At 51.3% G+C, this 26,669-nt stretch overlaps 1 protein-coding gene across 1 annotated transcript in view; it reads right to left on the reverse strand.

Moving 5' to 3' along the window:
• Positions 1-26,669, reverse strand: part of SLIT3 (slit guidance ligand 3) — a 586,308-nt gene that overhangs the window by 55,436 nt on the left and 504,203 nt on the right. The window contains exons 17-20 of the mRNA XM_012780961.2: positions 19,362-19,505; positions 18,433-18,576; positions 15,770-15,933; positions 14,568-14,700 (exon numbers count right to left, since the gene is read on the reverse strand). Coding sequence (XP_012636415.2) covers positions 14,568-14,700; positions 15,770-15,933; positions 18,433-18,576; positions 19,362-19,505 — 585 coding nt within the window. The remainder of the gene's footprint in view (positions 1-14,567; positions 14,701-15,769; positions 15,934-18,432; positions 18,577-19,361; positions 19,506-26,669) is intronic.

Raw genomic sequence — 26,669 nt, forward strand, 5'->3', positions numbered from 1 at the left:
TTGACTATCTCTGATGTGTGTTTGGAAACTGAGGAAATAGGGGCTCATCTCTGGTACCTGGAGCCCCGTGAGATGGTGCCCAGCAGGAGGACCAGCTGGCAGGAGAGGACAGGGCTTCAGAATGAGGATGCACGGGACAGATAGGGACACGTGGACAGGCACAGGCTGAGCCCAGATCTTCCCACACTTTAGTGTCCTGCACTGATCTATTCATCTAGGACGAGGCCACCTCCTTGAAGACTCAAGCGTGGTTTCAGAGGAGAAAGTCTCCAAGTAATTACGTAATCATGAGTTACGAAGGTTATCACTACCCTCAAGAGGGGACATGGGCCAGTTCATTCCCTTCCACCCTTGTCATCAACCCTTTCCCCTGGGCTGCCTGTTGCTCTCAGAGCAAAACTGCAAAACCTTAAGACAGCTTACAAACCCTGCTTTGATCCCCTGGGTGAGCTCCCCTGGATCTAAAGCTCCTGTAGTGTCCTCTCTCATAATAGCCAACACGCACATGGTCACTACTGTCCATTTGCCCAGTGCCTGCCTTAAGCTCCAGGAGGGCAGACCGAGCCCCATCTATCGCTAGCCCGGTGCTCCTCGAACTTCAACTAACTACCCAGACTGTCTCGAACCACCAGTCTTGCTAAAAAGCAGATTCTGATCTAGTAGGTCTGGGGTAAGGTTGGAAAGTCTGCATTTATGACAAGCTCCCAGGGGATGGGGGTGGGGACTGCTGGTCCGCAGACCACATTTTGAGTAATGAGGTCCCAGCACAATTCCTGGTGTCCAATAGTCCAAAACGACTGAATGAACGGGTTAAAACAGGAGATGGGCACGTATGTTAATAACTGAACCAGGTTTGGCTTTAAGGACATGTTAGAATGTGTATTAACTTTAATCAAGACCAAGTGACTCTCTTCCTGTAGCTGGTCCCTGGCACAAGACACTGCGTATACTGGTGAGACGGCCACAGCCTGCTTTCAGGCAATTAAAAACCTAATAGGGGGAAGAAGTGAGGAAGGGGAGAGAGGACAGACCCATAAAGAGATGTCAATTATAAATTCTGATCGATCTGTGCTTTGAGGGGAGGGCAAGGTGCTGTGGCGGAGAGTGCCCAGGGGCTGACCGCACAAAGACGGGCGAGGAAGAGGAGTTTAAGATGAGAATCGACAGGCGAAAAGGACGAGGCCTTGGACAGAGCAGGGGAAGAGAGAGTCCAGCCAGGCTGCAGCCTGTGCAGGGCACTGAGTGTCGGAGCAGGGAAAGGCGGTGGGGGCTGAGTTCCCATGGGTCGGTGGAGGGGGCACCGTGGGAGGTGGGGCAGACCAGGCCGAGGCCTTGGAGGTGACTTTATTGAAAGCATCAAGAGAGGCCATGGCTGCAGACAGGGGCAGGGCCTGGGCTCGGCCTGCTGTCCTCCCCGAACCACGGGCTGCAGGGCGCTCGCGTTCTAGGCGGATGCTTGCCCTGCGCCTCAGCAGGGGCAGGGCAGGCATGGAGGGGGGGGAGTCCTTCAGTTCTCTCCCTTGGGCAGGGAGGCTCTGGGTGGAGGGCTGGGTGGCAGATTCCAGGTCCCTGCAGCCTGAAGGCGGGGAGGACGAGCCACGCCAGGCCACCCACCGGCCCACACACTTGCAGGAAGTGTTCTGTGCACAGCGTGGCAGGGGGAGCTCCGAGGCAGGAGCCGGAGGAACAGGCAGGGCAGGCAGAGGGGCTGCTCCTGGGTGCATCTCTGCTCCAGGGAGACCCGAGGGGGCCTCGGGATGGGGTCTGACCTCAGACTGACAGCAGTCGCTTACCCTCTCCTACGCTGCTCATTCTCTTGCTCCTGTTGGTTTGCTGCAGCTACTTAGCAAACTTGAGCATCTAAGATGAAAACAGAATAAAGTGCCCAGGCCCCAACCTCCCTGCTGGGATGTTTGCAGAAGGCCGGGGCCAAGCACGTCTGAAGACAGGCTATGGGCTGGGCTCGCTGTGGGCCTTGGAGCAAGCTACTGAACCCCACAGGCAACCCAGCGACAAGCACAATTCTGAAACCCAGACAGAAGTCACCAGCACGATCTGAGGGGCAGTCCCAGGGCTTTGGGACAGAGAAGTTCTGGACTGTGATCACACTCAGTTCTCTGGAGCTGGGGTGAGGGGTGTGGTGCTGAGCGCACGGAGGTACACGAATAGTCCAGGAGTCGGGATTTAGACTTGGCTCTGTCGGACCCCGGATCGCGAGAAGTCAATGTTGTACTGTTTCACCTCTGCGCTCCGAGCTTATTTTCACCTCACTCCATCACCGCACTGGATCATCATTTCTTTTCTCTCTCAACCTCATAGGGTGTAAACTCCACGAGGGCAGGGATTTGTGCCGGTTCTGTGTCCTGCTATGTCTGCATGCCTAGTAGCGTGCTTTCACTATTTGTTGAATGAATGAATACTGCCAAGGATCATTCACAGGACCCTGGATTTAAAAACCTAACACTGCCGGGCGTGGTGGCTCACACCTGTAATCCTAGCACTTTGGGAGGCCGAGGCGGGCGGATTGCTCAAGGTCAGGAGTTCGAAACCAGCCTGAGCGAGACCCTGTCTCTACCAAAAATAGAAAGAAATTAATTGACCAACTAAAAATATATATACAAAAAATTAGCCGGGCATGGTGGCGCATGCCTGTAGTCCCAGCTACTCGGGAGGCTGAGGCAGTAGGATCGCTGAGCCCCAGAGATTGAGGTTGCTGTGAGCCAGGCTGACGCCACGGCACTCACTCTAGCCTGGGCAACAAAGTGAGACTCTGTCTCAAAACAAAAACAAACAAAAAAACCTAACACTGACAGTGGTCTCAAGAAATGCCCTGTGCCTGGCCCAGATATCTCTGCAGGACAAGCCATGCTGTATAAATGCATGGATTTGCTGAGCTGATGAGTAAAAGCATAAGTGGCCACTGGAATTCAGGGATGCCCACAGCATGTAAGACAGGGAGGTTCAGGCCCCTGGAGGATGGGCACAGCTGCTTCTAGAACCTCTGGGCTCCAGGCTGGCTCTGATTGGTACTATACCAAATACCAATTGAATTAGCTTCTCTGTCTGCTTAAAACCCTCGGTGACTGCCATTACTTACTAGAGAAGGGCCACCCAACTCCTGCCCACATCCAACAAGGCCTTCTGTGGCCTGTTTTCTATCAGTCAAAGGATTTCCAGAGAAGCAGAATCAATAGGACATATATAGAGAGACAGCAGGGGAGGAGGAACATTTATTCTAAGGGATTGGCTCATGCAACCACAGGGCTGGCAAGTTCGAAATGTATCGGGCAGGCTGGCAGGCTGGAAACTCAAGCAGGATTTCTGCCACTGTCTTGAGGCAGAATTCCTTCTCCAGGAAACCTCAGTTTTTTGCTCTTAAGGCCCTTAACTGATTAGAAGAGGCCCGTCTCCACATTATGAATAGAAATCTCCTTAATTAAAGCGTCAACAGATTGCAGATGTTAGTTAACTGCATCTACAACCAACCTTCAAGCAACATCTAGACTGTTTGACCAAACAACTGGGTGTCACAGCCTGGCCAAGCTGACACAGGAAACTGACCACCACAGCCCTGCCTCCTCTCTTTGCTCTTCTTGCATCAAACTCTCCCGTGGCCTCTGGTGGAGTGGGTCCCAACTCCAGTGGCCTTAACCTTCCTCAAATGCCCCACGCCCCTCTGTGTGGGGCCCAGTTCCCTCTCCTTGCCTGGGTAAATCCTACAGGTGCTCATATCCCAGCTCCAACATCTTCCCTGATGAGACTTCACACTTATTGGTGATGCTACAGAGTCCCAAAGCTTTGAGTGTATTTTCTTCACAGCATGTCACCCCATGGTGACATCTTTCGTGCGACTCTGTGATGTGCAGCATTCCTGTACACTGCCTGGCAACAGTAGATGCTCAGGAAACATCATCTGCATGATGAAAATCCCAGAACTCCCCAGGAGAGCTGCATTTGGCACGACAGAGCCGGGCGGAAGTCGTTTCAGTGCAGAATGTCCCCAGCGACCTGGCATTGCAGCTCAGCAGACTTGGAATCAAAAGGTTTCACTTTAGAAATGCAGATTGTAGTGTGGGGGGGGAAGCTTTGTAGGAAGCCCTTCATGAAAACTCCGAACTCCAAAGCTGCCTGCAGCCCGCAGCCCAGAGGGACCCTTTCAGGAGACTGCCCTCCTGCCCCACCAGCCTCGGAACTGCCAGAGCGTTGCTAGCAGGTCACCCTTGGCACCGACCTGCATTTAAATGTTCTGTTTCAATCCCAGCGCGAGCACACGAGGACACATCTGCCTCGCATGCAAATCCACGCAGACCTCTGCGAGCGGATGTTCTGCATTCCTGCGTCGAGCTCTGCGGCACTGACAGGTGTCCCACAAAGAGCTCAGACCAGCTGAACGGTGAAGGAGGAGGGCAGCCACCTTCTCCGAGACCCTGCTCCAGGCCACGGTCTCCACCGGGGACCTGGAGTGATGCAGGGGCAGCTCAGAGGCTGAGGCTCACATCCTGGCCCTACTATCTAATAGCTGTGTGACCTTTGGCAAGGTACTTAGCCTCTCTGAGCTTGTGTTTACTCATCTGTAAGACGGGGCTTCTAATAATCACCATCTTGATTATGATTATGAGGATGAACTGAGAGTCTCTGTGAATAGCACTTGGAACAGTGCCTGGTACATTAGTGTCCAACAGAATTTAAAAATATACATATAGATAGATATATACATACAGACATCTATATCCAATAATATATGTGATTATGGAAAGACAGATAATGATCCCCTTGGTGTTCATTGTCTAGTTCTCTTCCAGGGTAATATTTCTAAAATGAGAATCAGATCATGTCGCTTTCCAGCTTAAAATTCTTCCTTGGCTCCTGCATTCCTCTTGGGATAAAGAGTCAGCCCTCGTCATGGCTTGCAAGAACTTACATCTGCCTCCTCAAGCTCTTAGCACACACCGTCCTCTTTTTCATGTTATGTGCTCCGTCTCATGGCCTTCTTAACTTCTTGAATTTAAGATCTTTCTACCATGGGAATCTTCCTAGAACGTGTTCTTTCCACTCCCTTTCCTATTTTCCTGGGAAATCCTACTCTACTCCCTCCCTGTCTGGAATGCTAATCTACTGGTTAGTTTTCTCATTGTCTTTCTCCCCCCTTCTAAGTTTATGGAAAGCAATATGGAGATACCTTAAAGCGATACAAGTGAATCTACCATTTGATCCAGCAATCCCATTGCTGGGCATCTACCCAAAAGATCCAGTGACACTCTACAAAAAAGACACCTGCACTTGAATGTTTATAGCAGCACAGTTCATAATTGCAAGGCTGTGGAAACAGCCCAAGTGCCCATCAATCCAAGAATAGATTAATAAAATGTGGTATATGTATACCATGGAGTACTATTCAGCTCTAAGAAACAACAGTGATCTAGCACATCTTATATTTTCCTGGTTAGAGCTGGAATCCATACCACTAAGTGAAGTATCCCAAGAATGGAGAAACAAGCACCACATACACTAACCAGCAAACTGGTATTAACTGAGCAGCACCTAAGTGGACACATAGGTACTACAGTAATAGGGTATTGGGCAGGGGGGCGGGGGCGGGTATATACATACATAATGAGTGAGATGTGCACCATCTGGGGGATGGTCATGCTGGAAACTCAGACTTGTGGGGGGAGGGGGGTAAAGGGCATTTATTGAAACTTCAAAAATTTGTACCCCCATAATAAGCCGAAATAAAAAATAAAGAAAGGGACCTTATCTGTCATGTCAGCTGCTGCACTGCCAGCTCCTGTGACAGTGCTGGGCACGACACACCCAACAGCACTCGGATGAGTGAAGAGAGACTTCTCCGCTCTCTGCCAGTGCTCAGGCCCCCCGCGGGCCCTCCCACAGTCGGCCGTGACTGCCCGATAGCGCCGAGGAGTGTCCTCTACCAATGCCATCTGCTGAGGTCTCCTCTGAGCCAGGGCCTGCGCCAGGACTCGTAAGTGCTGCTGTGCCCAGGGCCAGCATGCTCTCCGAAGATGTGATCAGCCGCTCCAGCTGGCGGGGGGCACATTTCTGTCTGGCTCCCCGGGCCAGAGAAAGGCAAGGATGTAGTCAGTGCCGGGTAGTTGCTCTATTAAGTGCTCTGGGAGCCCGCTCAGCGCGGGGCTGAGCACGAGGCAGCAGCTGGCCTTGCTGGAGAAGGCCCAGCTGTCAGGCTGGACCAGCCAGGACCGCTACAGGTTGCCGTAGCACTGGGGCAGGGGCCCGGGTGTGCCTTCTCCCTGCTTGAATGCAGACGTCAGTTTTCAAGAGGACCCTGCAAGCCAGGCCACTGCGCAGAACACACAGGGACTTGGGCTTCTGCCACTGGGAGGTGGTGGTTTAATGGTCGGCCCTTGGGGTCAGATATACCCAGGCTTGGGTCTGTGTTCTGCTGCTCATTGGCAGTATAATCTTAAAAATGTTATGCAATTTTCCTGAGCCTCAGTGACCTCATCTGCAAAATGGGAATCTGCAAAGCGAGAATAATGATGCTTGTCTTGCAGTGTTGTTAGCAGGATTAAATGAGATCACCTATAAAAAAAAAAATTCCAGCACAGCAGCCAGCACACAGTAAATGCTCTGTAATGGTAGCTGTGGTGGTTTGAAGCTCAGGCAGGATATTCTTCCTTGCTTTCTTAAGGGCCAGGGTGGGCAGGATGTCCTGATTACCCCTCTCCCAGGGCACACACTTTCTGCGCCCCTCCCTGGGCTGGTCACCTGCTGCACAGCTCTGCCCTGTCACCTGCATGCATGTCACCTCCTGAGCGAGCTGTAGATAAGGAGAAAGGTCCACTAAGCTGCTTTCTGGATTCCAGGCTCCCCTCCTCTAAGCCCTCCGAGTTCACAGTGCCAGGCCAGGTCTGTCCCTCTTCTTCGACCAGTGCTCCTGTGTTGTCACCTCCTGCCACACTTACTCCCAAAGGGTGGCATCTCAGCCCTGTGCCCTCCTGCCTCCTGGTCAAGCCCTGTCCTTTTCATGTCTCCTATCAGTGCAGCACATGTTTCTGTGCTCACACGCATGTGCAATCATGTGCACACTGCCAGCCTGCTTCCCACAGCGTTCTAAGACTTCACATCCGCATACGAATCCTTCCTTCCAATCACTGTGCCTGGGGGACAGATACATCCTTCCCTTGTCCTCTCCTTGGGACATCCGCTGTAGGACACCAAAAACACATCCACGGTCATAGTCCTCAGACCAAAATCAGACATCCTGGATACTAAGCAGGGCTGGACTCCGGGGGAACACGGTTCACCGGTGTTAGACTTTGACTCTCCTCTCTAGCCTGTGTGAAGAGGTGGGCTTGCAGAGCTTGTTTCCAGAACCAGGAAGACCTGATGTCTATAAACACTCCCATAAATGGAAACAAACAGATTCCTAGGCTTTAGTTCTTCTGGGATAGCGAGGTAAGCCTGAATCTAGAAGGATAGATCCACAGCAACGATTGTACTTTCTGAAGGCAGTGAGGCCCTACCTTTGCAGAGAGTACTTGTTGCAGTGATTTGGGGGGGCGAGGAGGGGCTGAGCTGTCTTGTGTTTGCTCCTGTCCTGGTTTCAGCAGGATTTTGTAAGCTTGCCTTTTTAATGCTGACTTGGAGCAGGTATTCCTTGCCCGCCAGTATATAATGACCACAGTGGTTCTCAAAGTGTCATCCACGGACCCCCGCTGGGGGTCCCCAATATATTTTCAGGGATCTATTTTTGCAATAAGATTAAAACATTATTTTCCTGGCCGGGCGTGGTGGCTCACGCCTGTAATCCTAGCACTTTGGGAGGCCGAGGCTGGCGGATTGCTCAAGGTCAGGAGTTCGAAACCAGCCTGAGCGAGACCCCGTCTCTAGCAAAAATAGAAATAAATTAATTGACCAACTAAAAATATATATACAAAAAATTAGCGGGGCATGGTGATGCATGCCTGTAGTCCCAGCTACTCGGGAGGCTGAGGCAGTAGGATCGCTGAGCCCCGGAGATTGAGGTTGCTGTGAGCCAGGCTGACGCCACGGCACTCACTCTAGCTTGGGCAACAAAGTGAGACTCTGTCTCAAAAAAACAAACAAACAAACAAACATTATTTTCCTTTTGCACTGTGTTGACATTTGCACTGATGGCACAAAATCAGTGGTGGGTAAAAGTGCCATTACCTCAGCATGAATCAGGACATTGGTACCAAATGATACCAGTGGTCATTATATTCCTTATCTCTGTGTACTTGCAGGTTAAAAAAACCACAATTTTGCTTAAGAATGCCCTTGATGAAAAAGTAAAAATTATTATTTGTATTAATTCTCAACTCTCAAGCGCACATTTCTTCAATGTTGTGTGTGACAAAATGAGAAGCGTGCATGAAGCACTCTGCTCCACAGGAGCACGTTGGCTGCCCAGTGCAGAAGCACCTGTGTCACTGAGTTGCAAACTGAACTAGGCAGTTTTTAAATTTTTTATGAAGTGCTATTTTTACTCAAAAGAATGACTGGCAAACTGGCTATTCAGACGTGGGTATTTAGTAGACAATCTCTTTCTCTCCTTCCTTCCTTCCTTCCTTCCTTCCTTCCTTCCTTCCTTCCTTCCTTCCTTCCTTCCTTCCTTCCTTCCTTCCTTCCTTCCTCCCTCCCTCCCTCCCTCCCTCCCTCCCTCCCTTCCTTCCTTCCTTCCTCTGTTAGAGACAGGATCTCACTCTGTTGCCCAGGTTGGAGTGCAGTGGTATGATCATGGTTCACTGCAGCCTCCAACTCCTAGGCTCAAGTGATCCTCCCACCTTGACCTCCTCCATTTCTTGAAAATGAGCACAATAAGCCTGTCACTTCAAGGAAAACAACTGAGAGTATTTGTTGCCAGTGATAAAATTTGGGCTCCAAATGAAAATTAAAAGTTTGGAAAACTCTTAAGTGCTGTATCGAGCTTGAGAGCTTTCCCTTACTTAAAGACTTTTCTGATGAGATAAGTGATAATGTCACAGGATATGGCTTTTAAGTATATTGTATGATGAAATGTGTCAACATTTGGAAAATACACACAACTCAGGGAGCCAACATTTTCCCAATGACCAGAGCATGATGTTATAAGACCATGCATGAGGGAAAGTTCCATTCAAAGTGTAAGATAGACCTTGAATTTGTCAAAGTCTGTAAACCTGGATTTTAACATAATAGAGGATGAAAAGTTCATTGGTATGAGTGTAGTTTCCACAGTATGACTAGACTTTTAGAAACTACCACTTGTAGAGCTTTGTATTATCAAAGAACATCCACAATTATCTGAAAAGGCTATGAAAATACTCCTTCCTTTTCCATCTATACATCTGTGTGAAGCTGGATTTTCTTCTTATACATCACCCAAAACAACATATCACAACAGAGAGAATGATGATGCAGATATGAAAATCCAGTTGTTTTCTGTAAAGGGATTTGCAAAGCTATAAAACACCACCACTCTTCTCAATTAAATTTCTTTTGGTTTGTCCTAAAAATATGCTTTTTATATAAACATGCAATGGGTATATAATTATTTTTAAATGGAATAATAAATGCATATTTAAAAATTTTCTCAGTGTCAGTTTTTAATGTGGTAACTTATCAGTAGATAGAACCCACATAAACACAAGTTCTTGGAGTGTGAGATGTCTTGAAAGGCATAAAGGAGTCTTGAGACCCAAAAGTTTAAGAACTTCTGGTGTAACGGGTATGACTACAGGATCTGGGGCCAGACAAACCTGTTTCTCATCCTGACCGGGCTCTACCAATGGTAAGATGTGGGCAAGTGATTTTGGTTAATATTTCTCTGGAAGTTCCTCCTCCCTTAAAAAGGGCAAGTGGTACCGCAGCCCCACGTCCACGAGACTTGCAAGGGTGGAAAGGGTGGGTGACAGCTCAGTGTGGCCTGACTTAACCGAGGTGACAGCACCTGGAGGAGACAGGCAGAGGCCGGCCAGAGAGGGTTTGCAGAGGGCTGACAAGGAAAAGTCACCTCCTGCTTGGACCGGACCTCGAGCGCTTGCAATGGACGCCCACATCCTGCCCTTTAAAAAGAAATGCTGGGCAACTTTGTTTTTGCTTCTTCTCAGTGAATTAAACTTAATTTCGTCTTGTAAGCCGGCAGCTCTGCCTGAGATAACGAACGATGCCCGAAGGAGCTGGAAAGCTGGCAGCGCGAAGCCTGGGTCCGGACTCAGCCGATGTCCCCGAACCCAAGGCTTCAGGACACAGCTGTCTGGCCTGCCAGCTTTCACTTTCTCCGACGTGCACGTTCCTGCTTGCCCCTCCCGAGACGCCCTCCGTCGACCTGCCCAGGAGATGGTTCAGGGACAGAAGGGGAGGCTGCCTTCCTTGGTACGCTTTGGAAGCCATGCCTGGCGGAGGGAAATGCTACTGCTTCCAGAGCAGAAAATCAAGTCTCCTCCCAAAGCGCTGAGCTTGACTTTATAATTGCAACCAATTATCTCTGTTATTCCAGTCTTGGTTTCATGACCTTTGGGGGAAAAGCATCCGTGGGTTGTTTTCACAGCACTTTTGTCCTTTGCCATGTGTCACTTGGCACTCAATTGGCTGGGAAAGAGCGTGCACCTGGGTTGTTTTCTGCAGCTCCTGTCCCACGGCGTGGCGCAGCCCAAGGAAAAGGCGTGAAGCCCACTACACAATGTGACATTTGCTCACACCGATCTTCAAGGCCTGGGTCCAGGCCAAACCCAGGGCTGACATGGATTTTTAGTGACTATGGAGACGTCCCTTCCTTCCCCTGGCTGTCAGCCTCTCTGGACATCGGGAAATGCCAGGAGCCACAATGCACACCCAAGATCTATTTGCTAGTTTAAGAAATTGGCGTGCTCAGGTTCTACCCCAGGAGGTATTTGCAGGGTGGGTCCCAGAAACTGTCCCTGGAGGAGCTGGGTCTCTTTCTGTCACTTGTGTCTGAGGGTACAGGCATACCTTGTTTACCTGTTCTTCACTTTATTGTGCTTTGTGGGTATTATGTTCTTTACAAATGGAAGGTTTGTGGCAGACCCTGCACTGAGCCGGTCTATGGGTGTCATTTTTCCAAGAGCATGTGCTCACTTCCTGTCTCTGTGTCACGTTTCAGTAATTCTCACAGTATTTCAACCTTTCTCATTATCCTTATATCTGTCATGGTGATCTATGATCAGTGATCTTTGATTTTAATATTCTAATTGGTTGGGGGCGCCATGAACTGTGCCCACATAAGACAGCGAACTTAATCGATAAACGTGTGAGTTCTCATGCCCCACGGACAGCCATGCTCCCATCTCTCCCCCTCTCCTGGGGCCTCCCTATTCCCTGAGACACAACAACATTGAAATTAGGCCAATCAATAGTCCTACAATGGCCTCTAAGTGTTCAAATGAAAAGCAGAGTTGCACAGATCTCACTTGAAAGCTAGAGATGACTAAGCTTGGTGAGGAAGGCTGCTCAAAAGCTAAGAGAGGCTGAAAGCCAGGCCTCCTGCACCAGTCAGCCAAGTTGTGAGTGCAAAGAGAAAGTTACTGAAGAAAATGAAAAGCGCTACTCCACTGAACGCACAAATGGGAAGACAGCAAAACGGCCTTATTGCTCCTATGGAGAAAGCTTTAGTGATCTGGATAGAAGATCAAATCAGCCCCAGCATTATCTTAAGCCAAAGGCTAATCCAGAGCAAGGCCCCAACTCTTCAGTTCCATGAAGGCTGAGAGAGAAGAAGAAGTTGCAGAAGAAAAGTTAGAAGACAGGAGAGATTGGGTTATGAGGGTTAAGAAAAGAACTTGTCTCTGTTAATATAAAAGCACAAGGTGAAGCAGCAAGTGCTGATATAGAAGCTGCAGCAAGTTATCCAGAAGTTTCGGCTAAGATAATGAATGGAGGTGGCTACACTAAACAACAGATTTTTCATGGGGACAAAACAGCCTTATATTGGAAGATGCCATCTATGACAATCATAGACTATATATGACTACTGTGACTATCATGACTATGTTGGAAGATGCCATCTGCAACTATCATAGCTACAGAGGAGAAGTCAATGCCTTGATGTTAAGTTTCAAAGGACAGGCTGATTCTTTTGTTAAGGGCTAATGCAGCTGGTGACTTTAAGTTGAAGCCAATGCTCATCTACCATTTTGAAAATCCTAGGACCCTAAGGAAATATACTAAATCTACGGTACCTGTGCTATAGAAAAGGAACAGCAAAGCCTGGGAGACAGCACATCTGTTTGCAGCATGGTTTACTAAATATTTTAAGCCTATTGTTCAGATCCATTGCTCAGAAAAAAAGATTCCTTTCAAAATATCACTGCTCATTGACAATGCACCTGGTCACCCAAGAGCTCTGATGGAGGTGTACAAGGAAATGAACGTTGTTGTCATGCCTGTTAATATTAATACGACATCCATTCTAGAGCCCATGAATCAAGGAGTAATTTCCACTCTCAAATATTATTACTTAAAGAAATACATTTCGTAAGGCTATAGCTGCCATTGATAGTGATTTCTCTGATGGATCTGAGCAAAGTAAATCAAAATCTGCTGGGAAAGATTCATTATTTTAGATGACAGTAAGAACATTCATGATTCATGGGAGGAGGTCAAAATATAGACATAACAGGAGCTTGGGCGAAGTTGATTCCAACTTTCCTGGATGATTTTGAGGGGTTCAAGACTTTAGGGGAAAAAGTAACTGCAGTTATGGTAGAAATAGCAACAGACCTAGAATTAGAAGCAGAGTCTGACTAAATTGCTGCAATCTCATGATAAAACTTGAATGGATTAGGAGTTGCTTCTTACAGATGAGCAGAGAAAGTGGTTTCTTGAGATGAAATCTACTCCTGGTGAAAATGCCATGAACACTGTTGCTATGACAAAAAAGGATCTAGAATATTCCATAAACTCAGTTACTCAGGCATTGGCAGCGTCTGAGAGGGCTGACTCCAACTTTGAAAGATATTCAACTGTGGGAAAAGTGCTATCAAAGAGCATCACATGCTACAGAACAATCTTCTGTGGAAGGAAGAGTCAATCAATGTGCCAAACATTGCTGTGTCTTATTTTAAGAAACTGCCTCAGTCACCCACACCTTTGTTGGCCACCATCCTGCTCAGTCATCAGCTGGCAACGCTGAGGCAAGAACCTCTACCAGCAAAAAATATTACAACTCAAAGGCTCAGATGCTCATTCGCATTTTTTGGCAATAAAATGTTTTTAAAGTATGTACATTGTTTTTTGGGGCATAATGCTATTGCACACTTAATAGACTACAGTGCAGTATAAACATACTTTTATATGCACTGGGAAACCAAAGAATTGGTGTGACTCTCTTTATGACAATATTCATAATTGTCACTTTATATATGTCGCTTTTATATGTCAATATTCACTTTATGGAGGTCTGGACCTGAGCTCACCACACCTCCAAGGTTCACGTGTAGGAGCTAAGGTGGACCAGAGGGTGTGCCTGGGTCTGGGGGAGAGCGTCAAAGTGTAAGTGGGAGGCATGTGTGGGTGGGGGTGGCGTGTGAGTGTCACTTGGGCTCTGCCTGTGCCTCACGCAAGGCCTTTGCAACTTCCATCTGGGGCACTCCTCCCTCCCTTCTCATCATTCATATCTGCTCCTCGGCCTTCGGATGGCAGCTCCAGGGTCATTTCCCCAGAGACGCTTTCTCTGAGCTTCACGTCCACGTCAGACCTCTCACTTGAGGACATCCTAGCAACCTTGCACCTCTTTCTCGTAGCACTTTTCACAGTGCTCACCTCACATGTGCATCTCAGAGGACAGAGCACGTGTCTACCTTTCCCAATGGACTGTGAGCCTCAGGAGTGTAGGGGTCACACTGGTTTTGCTCACGACTGTCTCTCCATTGCTAGAGAGTGTGACCCACGAGGCCCCCGGTCAATATGTGCTGAGTGAATGACTGAAGGAAGGAGGAAAGCAAGCTTGCACACGGTTTGTGTTGCTTGTATGAACGTGTCATGCTCCTTTGGCCTCATTTGCACCGCTCCTGGTACATTCCAGAGAGGCCCACCTGACTACGGGACTGTGCCTTGTCCATCCGTTGGAGCTTTCTAGGGGACAGAAATAGGTTTTCTCCACAATAGTAAGAGCCAGCCCTTCAGGAAGAGACTAGCACCTTTTTCACGTAACTGGGAGCTGCCAGTGCACGAACAAGGTCAGAGGACTCAGTGGCAGGGGCTCGGGCCGTGCAGTAAGAAAAGATCCCGTTTCAGGAATGAACGGGACTCAGAACTGAGACCTCATCTGTGCAATGGGACCACGTGCTCGCTCGTGCTGTTTTAAGGTGGAACAGGATCATGTTCCTAGAAGTGCTCTGTGCGGCACAGTGCCCGTGGGGAGGTGCTCTCCCGGTCACCCTGCACTCTCGCTGCATCAGGCTAAGTGGCCGTCGTCATCTTGGCGAAGGCCCTGCTGCCGTCTTGCTAGGATCTGTTCACCCGGTGGGGTTTCCCCAGGGTGGTCTTGCTTGAGATTCGGGAATGAAGCGCAGAGGGTGCTGGTGGCGGTGAGATGACAGGGTGCTGGGAGGGGCTGGGGTACTCACAGCTCGGTCACATCCCTGGGCATGCCTTTGGGCAGGGCGCGGAGGCCCCTGTGGCTGCAGCGCACCACCGTGTCCACGCAGGTGCACTGGTCGGGGCAGCGCGGGCCCAGCTGGCAGCTGCTTTCGTCGTTGCCTGCGGAGAGCCCCGGAGAGGGTGAGCGCGGCCGGGGGTAAAGGAACCCCACCGGGAGCAGCAGGTGGGCATGCGCTCCCTGCCCCCACCTGGAGCCAGAGCCAGGAGTAAGGTACCCACTGGTCTCATGGGTGGCTGGAGGGGGAGGGTCCACGTCTGGGGTTGTCACCTGCCTCCTACCACATTTGACAGAAGGTGTTATGGAGGCCAACCGAGACTTGACTGGCCAGGGCAATACGCAGGGAAGAGATGGCTGTTAACTGGAGCAGGGATAAGCCAAACTGACTGAAGGAGTGGTCAGGAGTGGGAGCAGAGCCCCGGCTTCCCTGCTGTCTCTCCTCTCCTTCTCCCCTCCCACCACGACACAGTCTCTCTGCGGTGGTGAGTGGGCCCCTGGGCCCCATTATGTCTTAATTTCAGTTAATCTGCAAACTGGTTAATTCATCTCATGATAACCCAAAGTTGATCAAGTAAAGAACTCTGCTGGCTTGAATCTATGCAAATGAATGTGCCCTCTGGGATCCTGAGACCCAAAGCTTCGGATCTCCCTGTGTTCATATCCGCTAGCCAGAGACAGGACTTTTTGAAGTACGTTTCTCTTGAGCACATACTCTAAGCCTCATCATGATGCAGACAGGAAGACTGAGGCCAGGGTTCCCACGTACGGTTGTGTAGGTTGTGCACTGTACAAGGTTGCCGTATCATCTAAGGGGCACCATATCATCTCTGTGGACATATTTAGCACAACAGTGTTCTCACAGATGGCAGTGTCTTGTTTTAATGAGCAAGTCCCTCGTCTCAATGAAATCAATACATTATGACAGATTTCTGACTGATGTAAGTAAAATGACTTCAGTAAAGGGCACCTTTTAAATATTTGCATGAAGGAGTCATGTGGGCTAGCACCAGATCTGCAGAGCCCTTCAGAGCTCCGGCTGCATGCCCAAAGCAGCATGGAGCCGGGTCTCAGCGTCCTGACCTGCAGCCACCAACTGCACCTTCCTCTCCTGTCTCTTCTTCACCCTCCCAGGGACCATCCCCCACCGCCCCGAACCCTGGGCCTTCTCACCGTCGCAGGTGAAGTCCTGGATGGCCACATCTTGGATGGGGATCTCCTTAAGGAAAAACGGCTTCTGGCACCTAGGGTTCCCACTGACGATCCGCCTCTTCCTCAGCCACTTGCCCAGCCAGGCCAGGTGGCAGTTGCAGTTGAAGGGGTTGGACAGGAGGTTTCTGGAAGGAGAGAAGGGCCTCTCTCAGTGGCTGGCCTCTATCCTACTGCGGGAGATGGTTCCAGACCTCCACCGCCGCCTATGGACATGACCTTGGCCTTGCGCCATGCCCTTCCTCGTTGGCTGAGCTCCAGTGGCGTGAACTGCCTCCAGTTCTCACTGAGAGCCTTCCCACTAGCTGTCCTCCCTGCTGGGAATGCGTCTCTGTGTATCGGCTGGCCGGCTCCTCCTCCTGCTTTAGTGACACCTCATCAACGAGGCCTTCCCTGGGTCCCCATCCCATCTTCTCGCTCATTCTCCTTCATTTCCTCCCCAGCACCCAGCAGAGCGGGTCATGCTTTGCTTCTGTGCGTGTTGAATACTTGCCTTGCACCTTGGACTCTGAGCTCCACGAGGGTGGGGCCCAGGTCTGGCCGTCTCTGCACATCCAGAGACCGGCGTCACATGGTCACAGGCACTTCGTACGTGTCTGCGGCATGCGATGACCGGGCTGAGGCAGGGGTGAGGGGAGGGGGGCAGCTATCACCTCCTGTGTGTTTACTACAGGCCCGGGACCACGCTAAGCACCTTATAAATCCATTAGCTCGCACGTTCTTGTCACAACCTCCCTACGAAGGAGGTAACGTCATCCTCGTCCCACAAACAGGAGAGCCCAGCTTAGGGAGGTCATTTAGGAGTGGCAGACAGCCCTCGAGTGGCTGTGGTAGGACGCGGAAATTGAGAGCTTGGGCGTCGTCCCCTGGGGTTTGAATCTGGCTCTGACACTCAGCAGCCGGGCAAAGTTGGACAACCTACTCCACGCGTCAGAGCCGGTTCCCTTAATGCTCTGTGACTCTGCCCCTCTGGGCATCTCATATGTCCTCAGATTCCCGGTGTGGAGGCACCGAGCAGGCTGCCAGGAACCAGCCCACTGGTGTTGGCTCCCGTCGTCCCTGCCTGCCGGATGTCCCTCATTCATTGGATTCATTCATTTATTCAACAGTTACGTACTGGCCATCTCCACACGCTCCCGGCACAGATCTAAGCAGTGCACAGAACAGCTGTATGGCCCTGTTTTCCTGGAACTTATCTGATGGGACACAGACAATAGATGACCGATGATAAGTAAGTAAACCATACAGTATACTAGAACGTGGTCAGTGCTATGTACAAATTAGGAGCAGAGGGCTAGAGAGGGTAGGGGTGACGGCGGAGGGTGGGACAGGGCTAGGGTGGGTGACACTCGTGCAGAGGGAGGGAGGCCAGGAGGAGGGCCGTGCCAGGGAGTGTAAAGTTCCAACATGGGAGGGGCCGGGAGCACAGGATGAGTAGAGGGAGGGGACAGGCAGGTCACGAGGGGCCAGATGACAAGGAGCCATTAGGCCCTTCTCTGGCTTTGGCTTTTTTTTTTGGCATATTATGGGGGTACAGATTTTAAGGTTTCAATAAATGCCCATTTCCCCCTCCCTGGCTTTGGCTTTTATTCCGAGCACAACGGGCGCAGGGCAGCACGACAGCAGCTAGCAACAGGAGATGCGGCGACAGCCTTTTCCTTCTGTTTTCCAAGTGGTCATGGGGGAAGGGAAGAAATGGGACAATAAAGCCGAGACCGAAGGTAACAGAGCCACATGGAGGCCCTTTGAGCAGCTGCAAAATTCGCACGTGTCGAGAACTTTCTACAGCTCAGGCCCTCACTGTGCGCGTCACAAGTATTACCAGACTCAACCCTCACGGCAATCCCGGGAGGTGGGTTATGCAGAAGGAAAACTGAAGCACAAAGAGATGAAGTAACTTTTCCAAAGTCACAGCCAACAAGAGGTACAGCCGGGATTTGAACCCAGGAAATCTGGCTCTAGAGTTTTAACCATTACTCCACCCAGCTTCCCTTACCAATTCAGTGAAATATCCGGGCAGGAGCACTCACTTAGGTGCCCAGAAAGCTGGGTTCTAACTCTGATTCTGATGCCCCTTGGTGGCATCTTTTGAAAACCCCTGTCTGATTATGTTACTATTATTAAGACCATTATAAGGTTATTAAGACGGAGGTGGCCACGGCGGTCCTGCGACCTGGCCTGGCCTCCCCCCCAGCTTGCCTCACACCACACCCTCTCTCATCCGTGAGTTCTGCTCAGTCCCACCTATTTGCTCTGCTCCAGCCAAACACAGGGCCTTTGCACATGCTCTTCCCTCTGAAGGGATCGTACTTCCCACTTTTTCAACAAGCTGACTCCCACTTACCTTTGAGGGTACATTGCTAGTGTTTCTTAACAAAGCCCGTGTTGGGGTTGCAATTCACCGTGGACCCCCTGCGTGTGGTCACTCCCCATGGTGTGAGCTCCAGGGAGGAGGGGCCAGGTTTGTGTGGCCTCGGCACCTAGACAGTGCCCGGCACATACAGGGAGCCCAGCAAATTCTTATCTAGTAGACAGATGACCTTGAGCAAAGACAGAAGGAGCTGGAAGGGGAGAGGTCTGCAGGAGAGGACCCCAGAGGGAGTGGGCAGTAGCCCGGGAGAACTCACATGGTGGACAGGGACACAAGCGTGGTGAAGGCTCCAGGGGTGATGGTGGTGATCCGATTGTCATAGAGGGAGAGCAGCCTCACTGCACTCAGGCCGGCAAAGGTGTCGTTGCTCACACAGCTGATCAAGTTACTCCTGAGCATCCTACAGGGAGGGGTGATGAGGGAGCACGGGCGTTACCCTTTCTGTCCCCAAGCGGTGCTGCAGTGGGGGGGACCTGTGTGTGTGTTGGGGGCGTGTAGGCGGGATGTATTTGCCAAGCCCAAGCCCAGCCTGGGCACGCTGCTCAGCTTAGTCCTGGGACAGCAGGGCCTGGATCCCCATCGAAGCTGCATGTAACTGTGTGTACATTCTTGCTGGTGCATGCTTTATTATTGGAAACATGTGTCATGCACATATATACACACACATGCTTATTGCATGGCTATTGGCGTATGCATGTACATTTCTGGGAGGAGAAGAGAGAATCAAGAAGTGGCGTGGATATCAGCTTGTGTGTGTGTGTGTGTGCTTGTATGTCTATGCTTATTTGTGCATGTGTTTTTATGCATATTGTACATGTCATTTTTAGAAATGTGTGTATGTCTATGTTTATGGTAAATGTGACTATGTGTCTCCTTCAGCATGTTTCTGGCATGATTCTATATATATCATGTGTGTTATAATATGTGAATAGAATGCATGCACATACATGAGAGTGAGTGACTGAGTGGTGTGTGTGTGAGAGACAGTGTGTCTGGGGTGCTCAGCGTGCTACGTTCTATCCCTTCCGGGGCTGGGCGACATCTGGTGACTCCGGCTCCGGGAAGGGAGGGATTCACCAGGCCAACCACAGAGCCCGGGCCGCAGCAGCCTTCACGGTCCGTCTCTAATTCCCTGCCCTCCCGCCTCCCTCTGGGCAGTGGGCCGGGTCCCTCCCGGGGGCTCACAGGGTCTTGAGGCCACTGAGGCCCCGGAACATGCGCCCGTGCACGGTGTCCAGCTGGTTCCCCGTCAGCATCAGCTCCTGCACGCCGGCCGCTCCGTCGAAGGCGCCCTCTCTCACTTCCTTGATCCGGTTGTTACTCAGGTTTCTAGAAGGGAGGGCCAGAACGGGGGAGAGTCAAGGGGAGCAGAGGGCCAGTGTGCAGAGACGGATGCACTGTGGGGGCAGCCCGGCCTCGGGCGCCAGGACATTTGGTCTCCATCTGTGTCGGGGAGCGGGGATCCCAGCCCCACACAGCATGGACGGCTGCCTTTGGGAAACCGACCGCACGGGCAGTGGGCGAATAGATAAAGAAAACGTGGCGCACGCACAATGGAACAATATTAAGCTGTAAAAAAGGATGGGATCCTGTCATTTGCAGCAACAGGGATGGAACTGGAGGTTATTCTGTTCAGTGAAATAAACCAGGCACAGAAAGACAAATGTCACATGTTCCCACTCACATATGGGAGCTAACAAGGTGGATGCCATGCGGGTAGAGAACAGAAGGACAGTTAACAGAGGCCAGGAAGGGTGAGCAGGTGGGGATGAAGAGAGGTTGATCAGTGGGTACAAATTACCATTAGACAGAAGGAATAAGCTCTAGCGTACCGTAGCACAGTAGGGCGACTACAGTTACCAACAATACACTGTGTTATTTCACAATAGCTAGAAGAAAAGACTTGAAATGTTCCCAACACAAAGAAATAATAAATGCTCGCAGTAATGGACATCATCAATACTGATTGATCATTATACATTGTGCACATGTATCAAAATATCACGTGTACCCCATAAATACGGACCATTACTATGTATCAATAGAAAAGAAACAGACTGCATGGGATTTGATTTTTTTTTTTTCTGTGTAATTATCTTTTCAACGTCCCGGGGGACTGGTAGATTTCAAATAGTGATTCTCAAATTTATTTTCTCTCTTTAATAGATATCCTCACCAAGCAGTGATTCTCAAGAGGAAAGCAGGAGAAAAACATAAAGTGTGCTCCCCACTTCTTGGGAGCAGGGCATCTGTGGAACTTGTAGCTCTCTGACCAGTTGAGAATCTCTGATATAAATAAATGGAGACGTTCTAGTTACTGCTTGCCGAACACTTATTCTGTGTAGCAGGTACCAGGTCAGGGATTTGACCAACACAATCACATTAAACTCTCAAAAGAATGCCCGTCAGACAGCTATCATTACAGTCCCATTTTATGGATGAAAGGATTGAGGTTCAGAGAGATTTAAGTAACTTGCCCACAGCTGAGAAAGCTGGGATTTTAAGCCAGGTTTTCTGGCACATAAAACGTGACCCACTGAACAACTTCTTTTATAAGTGAATATTCCTTTGGTGATGTGGATACTCCCTCCCTTGTTTTATGCTCTGCAGAATTCAAGAATTGGGAGGCTGGATTTGGTTAGCGTGAGCTCGGTGCCATCAAGGCCCCAGCACTGCGTTTTCTGATTCTGCCCCTGCGGGTGGACAGCAGGCCCTCCCCTCTGGTGGCCAACGAGACCGAGAGAGAGATCCGAATCACACGCAGATCCCGGGAGCCATTAGCACGGCGAGTCCCCAGTTCTCTCTGGTGGGCAGGCGCAGGGGCTCCCATGGGCCACCCAAATGTCCAAGCCTGGAAGGGCCCCCCTGGCCGGGTGGGTGAACCGAAGGTGATGGTGTTTGCACAAGCTGAGGAAGAGTGTGGCCTCCTGCGCCAACAGCCTGCTCGGGGAAATCGAGAAGGTGGAGACAGAGCCTGAGCCCACGGCAGCGTTAGAATGCGCAGGCGCACAGAGACAGAGCGAGTGCTCCATTTCGCTGTGCGTGGGGTCGGGGGTGCTGAGGCCCCGGGGGGCAGGGCCCTGCTTGGGACCCTACCACGTCCCTAGTATGAGCTCTGGGCTGACCCATACCAACCCTAGACGTGAAGACTCCCTGGGGACTGACTTGGAGCAAGTGACAGACGGGGGCATTTGTGCAGTGCAGGCCACCTTTCCCCCTTCCCAGGGAGGCACCGAGCCCCCAAGGGGCAGCAATGCCCGCGCTCCAGGGCGGGTGTGGAGGAGACGGTCAGTGCCTCGGTTCCCTGTCTCGTGTCGCCTGCTCCCTCTGCCCGTCGTCTGCCTGTTCTCTCTCCTTCCCATCCTGCCAAGAAAATGGGGGAGCAAATGCCCCCCAAATCCCTCTCCTGAGGCCCGGAGGAGTTGGGAGTCTCCCGAACTGGACTTCCACTCCTGCACTCCTTAAACGCAGCCAGTTTCCTTACAGATCCGGGCAGCCTGGTCTGGGATAACCCAGGAATGACGCGGACGCGCTGGGGAGACTGCAAATTACCCCCAAATCAGACATGGGAGAGAGATAAAGGCTCTCCCAGTAGCTATAACTCACGCGAGTGCCGCAGGAGCAGGATCTCGCTCCCGAGAGTCGGGCTTCTTGGGGTAGTAAAGTACAAGGGACGCGCAGTGAAGATGAGTTAGAGCAGCTATGAAGTGGGAGGGTTCCCATTTCCTGACATCTGTTTCTTTAAATGAGCAAAATTAACATCACATTACTGTACGGGTTGTGAATTGGATTTCCTCGGGCTGCAAGAATGGAAAACAGAAGGAGAGTAAAAGGGGGAGGGTAGAATTTTCCAGAAGAGCCGGCTGCTGCTCTCTCTCCATGCATCAGGGCACTGGCTAGAGGATGGGGAGGCAGCTTGGGCAAGCACTCCAGAAGTGAAACGAGCGCACAGAGGTGGGATAAGAGCTCGTTCATTCTCAGGGGAGTATCTTCCTGATGATGCCCAGATTGGGAAACCCCAAAACGAGAAGAGCCCCCCAGTGGGGTTGGGGGGCTCTCTCCATCTCTGTCTCTGCAGACCTGCCTGAAGGAAAACTGCAGCGTCCCAGCCTCGACTCTGGTGAGGATGGGGCAGTCTCACAGCTAAGAGACCAGCTGCGGAAACTCCCACCCCAGGCCCGGGGTGGGTGCAGAGGGGTCCCGGCCCCGCTGCCTCTGCGGGTGGCCAGGTGTGCGGTACAGAGCCTGCTCTCGCTCTTCCCCAGAAAGCCCGACACTCTGCAGGCTGGGGGCTCCTCCGGCTACCTCTGGAACGCCCGAGGTCCACAAAGCAAGCCTCTCCCAGGTTCATGTCCCTCCAGGGTTGCAGGACTCCCCCCCAATAACTCTGGCAACAGGGAAGAGCCCCTCACAGATGGAAATGCAGTGGGCGAGAGCTACGTGGATCGTTCTGGAAGTGGGGGCCACTGGGTCACGACTGGGCCATGCTCTGCACATGGTCAGGATGGGGAGGTCCTGTCCACCCTCTCCGGGGCCTCTCCCTCCTTCTCGTGGAAATTCTGTTTCAAACTGCAGTTGCAAGCTCAGGTGTCCACAGGAAAGTGACTTAGTGGTGACCAGAAGCAGACCCAGTGGGGACCAAGGTGACCAGCAAACACATGTCCCATCCAAGGGGGCAGCTGCTCCTCAGCCTATCTCCACTGGAGCCTTGTGGGAATGTGGGAGCAGTTCTGCCAGTCATTTGATGCTCCAAAATACGCCAGAAATCTGGATTTGTTTTCTGTTGTGTGTGAAAACTCTTAATTTTTTTCTTTTTCTTTTTTGAGACAGAGTCTCGCTTTGTTGCCCAGGCTAGAGTGAGTGCCATGGCGTCAGCCTAGCTCACAGCAACCTCAATCTCCTGGGCTCAAGCAATCCTACTGCCTCAGCCTCCCAAGTAGCTGGGACTACAGGCATGCGCCACTATGCCCAGCTAATTTTTTCTACATATATTAGTTGGCCAATTAATTTCTATTTATAGTAGAGATGGGGTCTCACTCTTGCTCAGGCTGGTTGTGAACTCCTGACCTTGAGCAATCCGTCCACCTTGGTGAAAACTCTTAATTTTTTAAAGTGGGCAGCTAATTATTATTAAAAACACCCTTTTTATTAAGGGCACCCTTATTATTAAACCACTACCAGCCAATCCAGATGTGTGCACCTGACTGTGGCCAGAGGACTACCAGTGTTCAGCCTCCGGTGGAGATTCTTGCTAAGCATAAGAACCCACCTAGAAGTTCACCCGCGAGAAGTCGCACAGGTGTTCTGAATGCGACATCATTAGAAATGCTGCATCGAGTTGCCATAGTGCTAATAACCCTTTGCAGTAACCCAGTGCATGCCTTAGTGTGCATCCCTTAGCTCAAGTGACACTCGTGGAAGTCCCGAAGAGGAGAGGCTTAATTAACTTCGTTATTACAGTTCCACGGGTAAGGGCAGAGGTTCAGAAAAGTGGAGCGGAGTCTAAGCACCTGCTCTGTTCACGCTCCCTTGCCAGCAGCCCAGTAAGGGCAGGTTCAAGACCAGGTAGCCTTAGGGCCCTGGCCCCACAGTCTTGAAGAGGCTTGGCAGGCCCAGGCCTGGGCGCTGTTGGTTTTAACCACTCTGCTGGGCAGAGATCCGGACTGACCCACCACCGCCATGGAGGCGCAGGGGTGGGGACGGGTCCCAGGGCACAAGGGACCATCTTTACTTGACAAAAAAGAGTTGCTGTCAAGTTATTTTAAATCAGTGGTTGCAGCCGGTGGCCTTGAGGACTGGATTTCCCCACTGGGACATGTGGTGGGATGGCTAGTGCATGTATGGTTTATGTACACACACACACACACATACACATGCATACACAGGGGGCATGCGCATCCGCCAGTGAACCTGCACTGTCTCCCTCCTGGCTGTGCCATTTGACTTTTGAAAGTTACTGTCCGTGTTTGAGCTCCCTCATTTGTAAAATAAAGCAGTCTCAGAGCTTTTTTTCTTGCTCCTGGCGAGGGCTAAATGGACTAGTATCGGCACTGTCTGGCACAGAGGTTCAGCCTGTGTTAGCCGCTCACCATTACTGTCATTCGTGTGGCTTTGCACCCAGCTGCCTCCCACATTGAGCTACTCCTGGCTCCTGAAAGGGTCTGAGTGTGCACCCCTGTTTGCAATATATAAACTGCCACTTGGGGGCACTCAACCCGGGGGCCCTCTCCTGTCCTCCTGCACCCTCTCTGCCCAGTCCCACGGCCAGAGACCACGTCTTTTTTTCTTTTTTTGTGCAGCTACAGGGTCTGGAGAGGCCAACTCTTTCGTCTTTATTTGCTCACCCTTACTTCTGATCCTCATCATGACTCACAGGGAAGGTGGATTCATGTAAGTGATGAAACTGAGGCTCAGAAAGGCTAAGGACAGTCCTGAGGTCACACAGCTGGGAGGGTAAAGCTGAACTTGGAAGGAACGAGGTCTGTCTGCCCGTTTCCCCCACCTCTGGATTTCTGGCTGCTCTTAAGAACTGGGGATATTTGGCAGCTGTGACCTTTATTCCAGCATGACAAACACAGGGACGAGCCGAGTGACTTCTGCCCCTCTTGATGAGCTCTGGGGCCGGGTGTAGCCACAGTCCCCACGACTTCCTTTTGTGGCTCGGTCGCTGAGGCTGGGAGTTGGCTGCAGCTTATGTGTTTGTGCTACTGCTTTCCTGAGCGTACAAAAATAGTTCTCTGTACATGTCCCTATCAAAACTGGGAAGATGGAAGATAGACCCAAAGTGCTTGAGTTTCACTTAGAATGAGAGAGTTCCTATTTTGCCGTGGAAGCAAAGACTGCCCGCTCCTGTTTACTAGGCAAACATGCACTCAGCCAGCCTGGCCCATTCCGACACCTGCCCCGCGTCCACAGGCATGTAGGTTTCTGTCCTCTGTGAAAAACAAAGTGTGCATTTCTCTGGTTTGAATTAAACAGGACAACCCCGGGAGGTGGTGTGTGGTGTTTGTGCTGGGTCCCTGAAGCCAGCAGTCGCAGGAGTACGGCGACAGCTACGATCCCCAGCAGGGTCCACGTGCGCCCCTCTCTGTGCTGTCCCCTTAGGGTGCTCCCCACCACTTCCAGCCACCCACAGCCACTGGACCCTGGGCAAGGTGGTGGCTACAAGCAGGGAGGAAGGGAGGACACCTGAGTAGCACCAGTGACATCCAGATGCTACACAGGGCCCAGAGGGTCTCTGTCCTCCTTGCCTGCAGGGGACCGATGGGTGGGGTGGGAAGAACAAGAAAAGAGTAAGGAGGAACAGTTCATTGTCATTATTCTCGGTGGTTACTGTCTCCAAGATGGCTGGGAACACTGAATTAGCGAACACTGAACCATTGCTCCCAGGGGCAATGCAGGGTTAGGGCCCCAGGAGCCTCTGGTCGCAATATTTTCATCAACCGATCCATCAATACATGGCCTTGCTTTTTATGTGTTTCTGACCAAACACACCTTATGTAGTATGTATTGCTGATACACTAGCATTAAACTCATAGCAAACAGCTCCATAACTCATGCCTGAATGAAGCTCATCTGATGCACACACTTTATCCATAAGGCAAAGGGCCTTCTTGTGCCTAGGGTCGCTAGACAGAACTTCAGCGCTGTGCTTGGGCCCGTTTTAAACAGAGAAATCACCAACAAAAAGCACAACCGTGCAAAATACATGGCACTAAATAAGCCACGAGAGGGACACCTGTTTACAGCATGGGAGCTGCAACAAGAAGGCAGAGAATCGCCCTGTTCAGCCTCAGCTGGGAACGCACGTGCAGGGCACTCACTTTTTTCACTGTTCTGCGCATGCCCAAGAATGACTGCGAAAGCCCCTAGACTGTCGATTTTGGAGGTATACAGGTTTTAGCGAGTAGGCCACCGATGGAGGATGGACCGTATTTCCCTTGCTCCCCAGGCAGACCCAAACTCTGGGGCCAGGGAACATGGAGCACAGGGTGACAGGAACGAGGGGGTCGAAGGGTGCCCTGCGGGGCAGGTGGATAGGAGCCCCGGCTCTGCACCAGCACCTCTGCTGGGGAGCCTGGGAAGGGAAGAGGAGAGAAGGATAAGCTCTCAGGAGTGTGACTACAGGGGCACCCATGTCTGAATGCCACTCGTATTAGCTGTGTGGTCTCATGGCAGTCATGGACCTCTCTGGGCCCTGGCTTCCTCACCTGCACAGAGGGGCCGTGAAGCCAGCCCTAGCCAGGTGAGTGGGGACTCACTGAGCCAGCAGGTGAGGCAGGGAGCTTGGCCCCGGCCCGGGACACGGATTCTAACGGTGCACGGACATTATTCCTGTCATCTGTGTGACTTGGCCCGAACTCTAGGCAGGGGAGGGTCAGCGCGCTAGGCAGCCCTGGCAGTGGAGACGCCGGTATAAGCAGGTGGGCCCTTTGCCTAGCCCAGGCTCTGGCCAGCCCCAGGGCGCCCAGACTAAAACCCGCTGAGAAGCTG

This window comes from Microcebus murinus, chromosome 21, assembly GCF_040939455.1.
Source record: "Microcebus murinus isolate Inina chromosome 21, M.murinus_Inina_mat1.0, whole genome shotgun sequence".
Taxonomy (NCBI): domain Eukaryota; kingdom Metazoa; phylum Chordata; class Mammalia; order Primates; family Cheirogaleidae; genus Microcebus; species Microcebus murinus.